The following is a 12,013-nucleotide window of genomic DNA, read 5'->3' as shown; positions in this document are numbered from 1 at the left end:
TTTCCAATACAACTACTGAGAGATGTTCTTCTGAATCTATTCTAGTCATATTTTCTAACAGTAGTGCTTTTTGTAAAGCTGTTGCACCTTTTTGGATTGGAAGATATGCTGCATTTTTTTCTGATTCACTCAGTCCTGTCATGAGGGTAGCAGTTTCTCTTAATTCTTTTCTCTCTTTTGGAATCTCTGTACCAAGGTTTGTTCTATATTTTTGTGCATCAAATTCTGAAACTTCTTGCTGAGGTTTCACCTGAACTACCACAGCTAGCTCAGTATCTTTTTCAGGGACAGCATGGATAGCTTCTGGAGCAGTTTCCAAATCTTTCCGTTCGGTTCCAAACTGTTGTGGTTTCTGCAAATCTTTCATTGTGAGAGTTTTCTCAGAATCATGCACTGAATCACTTTTTCTACTGGAATGTTTAGGACTTCTTTCTGAAGCTTTCACTTTTGCAGTATTTAAAAATTCTGAAGTTGCTTCAAAATCTTTTCCTACCACCATAGCTAAAAATCCTAAAGTTGTTACTGAATCTTTAGCTTCTGCATTTGATTCCAAAGGGAGAGTCATAAATTTATAGCCAGTTGGTTCAAAAGATGTGGATACCATTTCTTTCAAATTTTTTGAAGCCACAGACTCTATAACTGAACTTACACATGTTACTTTCATTGCAGTAGATTCCAGGCTGGTTTCCAATTGTTCTGGTTCCCTTCTTACACAATATGGATTGCTTTCAGGAATGCTTTCTTGATCTGTTGTCTCCAACATTAACTTAGCTTGCTCTACTTCACTTATATCCGACCCGCTTTCTACAACTGTGCAAATAGCATCACTTAAACATTTATCCTCTGGGCATATATTTACAGTTACATTAGGATGGTAACTGTCATCTTCCAATTCTTTTTCATTTGTAAGCTTGACTTCACTGACCTCCTGAATACTTATAACAGTAGAATCTTCTTCAGATTGTAATGTATCCAGTTTGCTGGTATCTGAACTAAACATATTATTCAACATAGTTGTGTTTAGATTTTCATACACAGTTTTTTCATTAATCAAAGTAGAAACTTCTTTCAAGGTAGACTCGGAGTGTGTATCTTTATCATTTTCTGCTCTTAAGAGAGAACCTGAATTTTCTAGATTTGAATTAGAAATAAGTTGCTCAACATCTGTTTCTTTGGCATGTTTTTTATATTTCTTCTCTTTTTTTTCCTTCTTTCGTTTTTTCTTTTTCTTTTTATCTTTATGTTTCTTGTCCTTCTTAGACTTTTTCCTTGGAATTTCATCTTGCACATCTTCAGATAAGCCTCTCTTAATGGAGCGTGAATTATTCCTTTCGATATCATCTCCATCACCTTTAAAAAGATATTTTGGTTAAAATTTAAAACAAAAACCGACACAAAGTTGTACAAAAATCAAAGGCTAAATTTTACAAGATTAACCAACAAGCAGCTTTTCTATATTTGCTGGAATTGCCAGGTTATAGGAGTCAACAGCAACTTTTATTAAGAATACTGATAAATACCATGAATTTCCAAAGACCTAAAGTCTATATAGGTAGTCCTCAACATATGACCATAATTGAGCCCAAAATTTCTGTTGCTAAGTGAGAAAATTGTTAAGTTAATTTTGCCCCATTTTATGACTTTCCCTCCCACAGTTAAGTGAATCACTGTAGTTTTTTAGTAACATGGTTGTTAAATGAACCTGGTTTTCCAATTGACTGCTTATCAGAAAGTCACGAATGTTGATCACATGACTTTGGGATATTGCGACCTTCATAAATATGAGTCAGTCAGTGTGAGACGGCTAAAAAATATTGGAAAAGAATTAAAAATTGGCTAGAATCAATAACAGGAGTCAAAATTAATTGGAAACCAGAAGATTTTTTTTACTAGGAGCAATGACAACGAAATATAAAAAAGAAATCCAGTATTTAATTTTACACATAATTATGGTGGTAGCGATTGCCTTCACTCAGAAATGGAAAAATAAATTGATACCAAGTGGAGATGAAATATTAAGAAAGGTTATGGACTGTGCTGAAATGGATAAATTAACAAAAGAAATCCAGGGAAAAGAAGAAACATAATATTATCAGATATGGGAAAAATGGTATAGGTGGATGTAGGAAAGAAACAAGGATTAATGAAAGAAGCCAATAAAATGTGTGTTTGTGTGTGTGTGTGTGTGTGTGTGTGTATAGCTGATAAAGGAGGAGAACCTTGTGGCTTAGTGGTTAACACATCTGCCTAAGATGTAACACAGCACAGGTTCTAATCCCAGTAAGGGTATGGCTAGCTGATGAGAGCTAAATAGCTTGAAATAGATCTATACTAGTCTTCCTTTATTTATTTATCAGCACAAATACAACACACATACACACCCAATCACCCAATAGAGCAGATAGATGACTAAAATAAGAGGGTTAAAAATGGTGAAAAGCAAATGAAATATATTAGAAAGGGAAATAACATAAGGAGAATTGTATCAATTTGAAATTGCTATTAGAAAGAACAGGAAGTTCCTGTTTGTACTGTATTGTGTAAATGTAGTGTACGTCTAAGTTCTGTGTGTGTGTGTATTGTGTATGTTTGTAAAAAAAAAAAAATGAGTCAGTTGCCAAGTGGCTGAATTTTGACCATGTGACCATGGGGATGCTGCAACAGTAATGAGCATCAAAAATAGTTATGTCACTTTTTTCAGTGCTGTTATAACTTCAAATGGTCACTAACTGAACTGTTGTAAGTCAAGGACTACCTGTATTTACTGATTCCTTTATAGCATATTCATTTATGCCTTAGGTTTAAGGAGTTTATCTTCACAATAACGTGGAGGCATTTTTGCTCAATTTCTTTTTAATTTATATATTAATTAGATCATGTTCTTTCTAACCTAAATTTTCATCTTCTTTTCACAGATGGATTCCAATTTTAACATATCCGGTTATTCAATAATATGTGGACATTAGAAAAGCACAGAAATCCCTACTGGTCTTTTGTAAAGCTGAAATGCTGCTTATTAACCAAGATAACACACTTTGTTGGAAAAAAGTCAACAGTTCTACACCTGACATATTAATGGAAATAGTCTTTTGTGTTTTCGTGGACAGAATAACTCAAATATTTTGTTCTCTATGCCCAAATAAAAAATCCTTATTTTTTTTTCCAAACAAAGGGGAGGGTGATCCTATATCAACAATAGGAAAAATGTTTGAAGACAAAATCTTTCCTCAACTTCTTTATAGCATAGAACTCTATTCAGAAGATTACTTCTACTATAAACTATTACAATTTAAAATATTGCTTTAGAACATATTAAATAACCATTTATACTTATGCTATGTTAATTTATATAAATTACAAACAATATACAAAATTGATACAACTATTTTCTCTAAATTTCAATTTAATCTATCCGTACATATCCTATGTCCCCGAAAATAAAACCTCCCTGGATAATAAGCCCAATCGAACTTTTGAACATATGGACTAAAATAAGCCCTCCCCCCCAAAAAAAATAAGCCCTCCCCGAAAATATTGCAACACAGCAGCAGCCATGACGTGACCACGCTCACCACCTTCTGCATCTCAAAAATAAGACCTCCCCGAAAATAAGGCCAAGCACATATTTCAGGGATAAAAAATAAGACACTGTCTTATTTTCAGGGGAACACGGTAGCAAATGATACAGAAAACAGTATAAAAAACACATTTTGCAAAACAGTACATTATTCTTCTCCAGAAGGCTATATTAAATGTATGCATTCTGGAGCTTGCATACTATTTTGCAAGCATTATCTATTTTAAAGACATAGATATAAAAAAAATTATAAACTGATCTTAAAATGTTTTTTAATTTACCTGATTTGTACCGTGGCTCAGTACCCAACACTTCTGATAATACTTGTTCTATCTTCTGGACTAGTGGATCATTTTGAAGACTTTCTATAGATTGATTTGTATCATCTGAGGAGTTTACTTGTTCAGCTGTGTTTATTTCACCATTGTGCTGATTTCCTAGTTTTCCACTAATCAAGAAAAAAAATTACAAACCTCAAGATCAGACATATTTCAAGAAAATACAGTCAAATGTACCCTATATGTTTACTAGTTCAAAATTTGCACATATAGACAAAAACTGTATAAATATAAAAATATTTTCATAGTGAAATTAACAAAAGAAGCACTCAACAAGTATAATCACATAAAGCTTAAACAATGAAGTCATAATTTGTCAGTCAAATGTATAGAACATTACATCAAAGGACATGTAATGTATAATGTCCAATGTCCATGTTTTTAACAGATGAAACAAGAATGACAGGCATTGTACCATATATTTACTCAGAAGACTAGATTAAAAACAGTGGGGAGAAATATTGCAGAAAATATTTACATCTGATATTTTAATCAAACTTACAATTAAGCATCTGAAATAAAGCCTGCATAATCTTGAGCCCAATTTTTTTAGTGCTATCTCCTATTATAGGTTGTCAAATCTTCAGTGCTATTTGTTCTTCTGATGTTACCACTTGAAACAAAGACATTGTATTTTTGCCTAACTATGTATATATGTTTTTCAGCCATGTACACTGAACTGATATAGGTAAATAAAAGTCATTTACAAATCAACATTATAGAGCATAAAAAAATTGAGTGATCCTTTCAAGTGCAAATTTGTTGATAATTATATTCCTTTCCAGAATATAACATCCCTTTTTTTGTAGTTATCGGATATGATCTGATTATTTTTACCCTAACTAAACTTGAGCTACATTTATTTGTTTCATGAAAATGAAAGAAATATTTATAAGAACTATTCTGTATACTGGCAAGCATCTCAATACATATTTTCAATGGAATTTGAACACAGTTGGGATACTAATTCAAAGGCACTGATGTTGTTGAAATATATGAAGATAAAGGTGTACTAACATTAAAAGTAAACAGCATCAGACAGTGTTTTCAAGATGAATTAAGTATTTTAATGAAGGATACCTCATTAAAAAGAAAAAGAAAGACTATTTTTAATTTATTTCCCGACATACATTGGTTATAAATTTTAATGGAATCCTTATGTTATATTTTACAGATACATGCAGTGCATTTTTTTTAAAAAAAAACCAAAGCTTTAGAGTTGCTACATCATTCACCCTATTTCAGTATTTGTTCCTGGCTACAATACTGAAAATCTATTTTCACAAATATATGCTGAAGGAAGTACACTTGGACCTACAATGAGTTCACTCTGCAAGCTCATATTCTTTGGAAGTTTACATTATGTTTAATGTTAGCATAGAAATCTCAATATTAGTTCTTCATTCACACAGAATGCTGATTTAGGTATTAAAACTGACTCCAAAACCTAAAACATATTTACATTTAAGATACTGTCTTCCAAAGAACAGAATTTAAGACAGTAAACTACAGACACAATTAAAATATAAACATTTGTTTACTGCTACAGAAGTGCATTTCCAATTTGCATCTTTTGTTGCAATTGCTAAATTATAAAATTTAAAGAATATCTATATATTTTATACTAGTTTATTGATGTAACTTCTTGACAAAACCCTCTTGTATTAAGAATACTTTCTTCTGACTTGTTTTATTTACTGCCTCTATAATTGGAATTTGGTGTTTTAAACAATTAGCATTGCCAAAGAAACCCCTATTATCCATCTTGTCCAATAGATCTACATCAGTATCATATATAGTAGTAATAATGAAGTAAATACAAGTAAATAAAATAAAAATAGAGGCAAATTTGGTCTAGTGGTTAAGGCTCCAGGCTAGAAACCAGAAGACCTGAGTTCTAGTCCTGCCTTCTGAACTCTTGTCTCAAGGATTCATCCAGTGTCACCAGGAGCCAACACTGATTCTATGATAAGTAAGTAATATAATGCAAGATAGTTTCATCAATAAAGAATTATCTATTATAAATTTTATAAGTAATCTAATAGGTAAAATCAGTTGGACAATCTTTCGTTGATATTCTTAAGCATGGTATAGTTTCATAACCATTTTAAAAATGTTTAACTTTACTTTCAAATAATCACACATTTCAAAAAAAAATTCAAAAAGACATTCTTGGCATATTGATTTCAAGCTATGCTTTAAAAGAGTTAGATTCTACAATTTTCCACGAACAGTAAACTGCATTTATCAGTGTATTTCCCTGTAACGCTCGTCCCTTTCTCATTCCCGGGAACGAATACCAAATAAGCACCTTTCTTGAACACGTCAACTTTTTAAAACACTCGATGATGTACAGTAATTTTTTTTTGGGGGGGGGGGAGCCGCGGGTACGAGGCAATTAGATATCCAAGGGTTTAAAATCCGCTTTCAAGTTCTGAAATCCACTGAATACTTCCAACGATCCGATTTCGAAATTTCAAATAACGAAGGATTGACATTCTTTGCGACGCCAATCCAACTACCAGGCCGCATATGTCGGCTTCTCTCCTCCAACCGTCCGACTCCCCCACCACTCCGCACCCTTTTCATCTTAGGGAGGCCCAATTTCTCTCAGTTTTCCGTGACTAATTCAAGTCGATAGTCCGACTAAATATGCTCTCGGCCTCATTCTCGCACAGCTGTGTCCCCCTCGATGCCCCTTCCGGTCTCTCGGTCAACCCCTCCCCCACTCCATCCGCTTCATCCGTTACTCCGCGTACCCGCTGCCCGAAATCTACCTGCTCCCCGGCAATATAAGGCCCACTCCTCTCCCGATTTACCCTGCCGAATTGCTGCTCCTGGATCTCCCGGAACTTGGTAACGACGAAAGAACGAAAAATTTGCTCGATGTTAGTCGCCATGACAGCCTTGCGCGGCACAAACCCCCTCTCTGTCCTCGAGACGCAGATCCGCCTGCGCTCTACAATGCAACGCCGGAAGAAGATGCAGTTCTTTCCTGCCTCTTCCTTTTAAGTTCTGCGTTCTCTGATTGCTTGCTTTGAGGCCGGAGGTGGGTTCTGAAGCCGTCTGTGTGCGGACGCTCTGTCTTCGATCTTAGCCATAGAGTCCCGAACCGCCGAGTTCCCCACAGACTTTACTGTTTCCTTTTCTTATTTGCTGCAACCGCTAGTTATTGTTATGTGGGAACTATATACTAGGAAGGGAGAACGTATAGAAGATTATAACGATGACTTCCTAGGTTAAAATTATTTTTCTGATGGTGGAAATCACTTGTGGGCGCTCCCTCAGCTTTAAACCTTGATTGAATTAAACGGTCCCTCCAGTCCCAAAGGTTCATGCCAGGCGGTGCTCGGGGCTGGAAGAGCTTACTTTTACCGTTGCCTCGGTGTGCACAGCGGCCATATTGCTGGCTGCGCTTCAAGGCGAGGTGATTGCTTATCGCTGGGAGTAAGGAGAGCGCGGCTCGCCGGGGAAGTGGGAGCTTGTGTGGCTGCGGGGGTAGAGCGGCTGGTTATGTGGCCGGGAAGGGGACACATCGAGGCTTTCCTAAACATTGCTCGGAAAGGTTCAAGAAAGTAGTTTGAAACTAGCCCGGTATGGTGGGCTGCTTGCCATGGCCGACATATATACATTCTGAAAAATATCTGCGTTGTATTTACATACTGCATAGTTTCTCCGCTTAATCTCTAGTGCGCAGCAACTTGAAATCAATCGGTAGCAATCCCTAAAGCGCCATTATTTAAGTGTCCAGCAAAATTATCCGCTCTGTCACATCACAAGATGGTTTAACTGAATAAGTATAAGCCAGGAAGGGGGCAAATGAAGACATCGCGGAGTTCTTGTATAACGTTTTGTCATTTTAATGATGTGAGAAACTAAGGAAGAATCGACTTCTCATCACAAAATGAATCACAAAAGCAACATTAATTTAGCCTATTGCATCATACAAATACTCAGTAACTATATATAAGGAAATGTCAGAAGCATTTTAATTGAATTAAATGGTTACTTAAAACTAATTCAAGGGGGTGTGTAAGTAAACTCAGCATCTATGTAAGAAAACAAAATACAACGTTGGGCATGCTAAAATCCTTGATTCACACATTTTTTCTCTAGACTCATCTGAAGAACCTATCAAAACCACTGTACATATTTACACAATTCTGCAATGCTTTGGTTTCATTTTAAAAAATTCCTTTGGAATGTTAAGAGTTGGAATGTAGCAGCTGGATATGACTCATTAAAGCAGCTAGGTGCATTTTCACTTTTGGATATTTCAAAGAACCTGTCTCACATTGAATCCAAAACATTACACAGCCTTGTTACTACAACTGATAGTTTAAAACAGGAATTTTGCTATTATCATTTATGATGGCTACCAGTTTAGATTATTTCAAAATGAGATTAGAGAAAAAGACTACCAATGACTCCTAATCGGAAACAGTGGAAATATACATTGAATAACACCTTAATAAGGCAGGACATAAAGCGAGATTTGTACATAACATGAACGGGGTCAGATTATAAGATCTCCTGGGGGACCCCATCTAACCCTTCTATCTTGTTATACATTTATTGAATCTTGAAGTAAAACAGGAAACTGAACTCGGGAAACTTGAATGTCAAACCACAACATCTGTGTAAGTAGATCAGGTCAGTTGGCGGTCTTGCGAGTCAACGTTATAGCTTAACCACATGTCAGTATATAACTAGTGCTTCCTGCAGGCTAACTGCAGCCTAGACATGAAGGACAATACGGTATAATTGCTTCTTTGTTTAGAAATAAGTAATTTAGCCATATAAATGATTTAGCACATTTCCGTGTTAGCTGTTTTAGGAAGTTGTAAGAACACGCTTCTCCCTAAGAACCTCGCTCAAATGTGGGTTTACACTGTCTGAGCCATTTGGCCAAATAAAGCTTTTCTTGATCTCGCAGTCCGAGTCTCCTGATTTCTGCAACATTAAGAACAAAAATGGAAGGTGTTAATTCCCTATTCATGCTTAAGAACTTTCTTAATTCTTGATCACTGAATAAAATACCAGATTAAGTAGCCTGCTGTCTTGATTCAGCAAGACTTATATTTTCAGCTGATGTGCCATAACTAAGCTTAGATTATGATATTCATAAATATAAAAACAATGTTAGAGCTAACTAAAATTATCTTTAAAATAGCATATCCAAGGTAAATTGTGGCTGTTCTGGCTATGGCGCAGCTGAAATAATTGAGCTGAACACACTTAAAACTGAGTGGATTTTAGAATGAGCCAATGTATTCTACCACTCTTAGAATATTAGACAATACAGTATCAACAGTAGAAACCTTCAAGTTTCTGGGTTCTATAATCTTGCAGCACTTGAACATCTAACATTAGAACCATCGTTAAAAAGGCAGTTACAAAGAATATTCTTCTGCATCAACTCAGAAAGTTCAGACTGCCCAGGAGCTGTTGATACAGTTCTACAGTGGAATTACTGAATCTGTCATTTGTACTTCTATTACTCTCTAGTTCATTACAGCAACCAGAAAACCACAGGTACAGACTTCAATGGATAGTTAGGACTGCAGAAAAAAACAATTGCAACTAGCCTGCCTTCCAGGACTGTATACTGCATGGTAGGGACGTGCAGTCAGGGGAGGCAGAGCCTCACCACTGTCATCATGAAAAGAAAAAAAAATGTAAAAGGAAAAAGACTGAGATAGTTGCTGCCAGAATCACCATGGATGACTCTGCTTAGTGCTTAACTGTTTACAAAAGCCTCTAAAAAAGTGCCCTCTACAGGAGGCGGCAGGAGAACAAGGTGCCTCATCTAGTCTGACTTTATGATCACTCAAGCAAAGCTAAGCAAGGGTTAAAAGCCAAAAAATTCCTGACGTTTAAGTGAAAAATACTGCATATACAATGTAGTTTTGAAGTATTATTTCTGATGAAATAGTATGTATCTTCCAAACTTCCGAGGTCAGTAAAATGAGGACCCAGATTGTTGTGTGCAATATGCTAACCTTAAACAGCTTAGAACTGTAAAGCACATTGAAGCTGTATATAAAACTGCTATTGGTGTTGCTATTGCTCTCTTTGCCACGCTCAAAAGTTTGTAAGTATCCACCGATGCAAATACATTTGTAAGCACTATTTTGTTGTTTTATTAATGTTATTTAATCTAATTGTTTAGATTAGATTCCTATATATTCAACACCAGTTTTCAGGCTTAATAAATCTCTGTCGTTATGAAATCAGTTCTATTTCTCCTTCCCTGAGAAGGGTTAAAGTTCGCAGACACTGCAGCATTCTGGGAGAAGTAGTTTTTCGCATACGCTCGTGGGAAACTGTATGCTAACTTGTTAAAAGTTGTTCGCCTAAAAGTAAGTTGTCGGTTTTTCTTTGGGAGAAAAGAAACAAAAAGAAAACCATAGCACATTATTATGGTGTGCTTTTTTTAAAAAAAATGTAATTGTTTGCTTAATGAGTTAGGAGACTAATTTTTGACCTCGTGGTCAGCGTTTGTAAATTTCTTTCTTACTGTTTTTTCTCCAGGTCCGAGTAGGGTTTCTTTCAATTTATTCATATAAATGGTTGTGTTTTTCGTGGGTTCCTTGTGTATTTTTAAGTCAACCTATAAGATTTTACAGGAATTTGAAATATCTGTATACAGTTTTGCAAAACTAAAATTATTCCATTAATGTTGCATGCATGTCTGCTGCTCGTGAAGAGTCATGACTTTATATTTTTACACAATATCGAGAAATTTAGAGTCGATATGCTGTGGTGGTGTATGACTTGATATGTTCTGGAATCCTCTTAATAATAAGCAATGATATAGAATGGAAATACATACAAAAACCAAAAGCTACAGTTTTTGGGATGTTTATTAATCCTGTAAAAGTTGGATTGCTAACATTTAAAATAATATGACAATCTTAGGCTGATTTATACAAGTCTTGCCTCACCTGGAAGCTGTTTTTCTTTTTCCAGATAAATCAGATTTTTCCTCCCTTCCTATCTAGATTACATTGGGTCTAACGAATTCCCAATAAACATGAGCATCTGGAAATAATGGGACTATAAACCTAATCGGTGTTAGATGTAAACTATCAGTACATATTTAATAATCATTCTATATAATTCTGATTGGCTAAAATGTAAATAGGTAAGCTGTAGTAGGCAGGAATTCTTCTCTGTGGGAATCGAGTGAATCCAATAATGTCTTATTTTTCTGCATTCTGCTATGCAGAAAGCATGAGTTGAGTGATTTTGAAACAGTTTTGTTCAGGATTGTTTGCATTTATTGAAAATAAATTTCTCTAATTTTCATGCTAGACTGTTAATATATGGGTTTTCTTTAAAAGAAAATCATAATCATCCAGAGCTACCTCAGTTTATTGCAACACAAATGGATACTACAGCATTAGAAAATTTGTATATTGGTCTTCCAGCATTGTATTCATGGGCGTGGTATTAAAGCAAGTATTACCAGATGTTTTCAGAAAAATTCATAGAATGCTTGTTAGATGTGTATATTACAATAGTAGTTTCGTCATGTTGTTACAAAGAATGTAAAAAATAGATTAGTTAAATGAAAAAAACAATGTAATAATTATAGATATTTTTTCTAGATCAGAGTTGTGAATGGCAGGCCCAATATATATATATATATATATATATATATATATATATATATATATAATATATATATATATATATATATATATACTATATATATATATTTATTATAGCGTGCAATTATTGGGTGTTTTTTATTTGTTTGCTTTTATTTGTTTTGTGTCTCTGAAGTAAGGAATATGGATTGCATTGCTTACCCTGGTTTTAGTATTTTTAAACCAAATAATATATAATATTTCCAGTATCCACAGAGATTATATTTAGAGAAGTATTCAATTTAATTGAAGGAAGAATAACAAATGAAAACATTATTGCAACCTGTTGACAATTTTTTTTTGCTGATATCAAAGTAAATTTTATCAACAGATTCCTTTGCATTCCTTTAGCTTGAGTTTCCTTCTTTTATTGTACCACCGCTCCAATTGATTTGTCTTTTGTCAAGTTATTTTATTACTTATACAATTGTATATCTGTCACC

General features: G+C 34.6%; 1 protein-coding gene across 1 annotated transcript in view; it reads right to left on the bottom strand.

The window, feature by feature from the left end:
* SON (SON DNA and RNA binding protein) overlaps positions 1-6,911 on the bottom strand; it is a 35,598-nt gene extending 28,687 nt beyond the window's left edge. Inside the window, 3 exon segments of the mRNA XM_032220224.1 lie at positions 2-1,350; positions 3,859-4,025; positions 6,736-6,911. Coding sequence (XP_032076115.1) covers positions 2-1,350; positions 3,859-4,025; positions 6,736-6,815 — 1,596 coding nt within the window. The 5' untranslated portion in view covers positions 6,816-6,911.
* Between the last annotated feature and the right edge of the window lie 5,102 nt (positions 6,912-12,013).

This window comes from Thamnophis elegans, chromosome 6 (assembly GCF_009769535.1).
Source record: "Thamnophis elegans isolate rThaEle1 chromosome 6, rThaEle1.pri, whole genome shotgun sequence".
Classification (NCBI taxonomy): domain Eukaryota; kingdom Metazoa; phylum Chordata; class Lepidosauria; order Squamata; family Colubridae; genus Thamnophis; species Thamnophis elegans.
The sequence above is the reverse complement of the archived record's forward strand: the minus strand, read 5'-3'. Positions and strand labels throughout refer to the sequence as shown.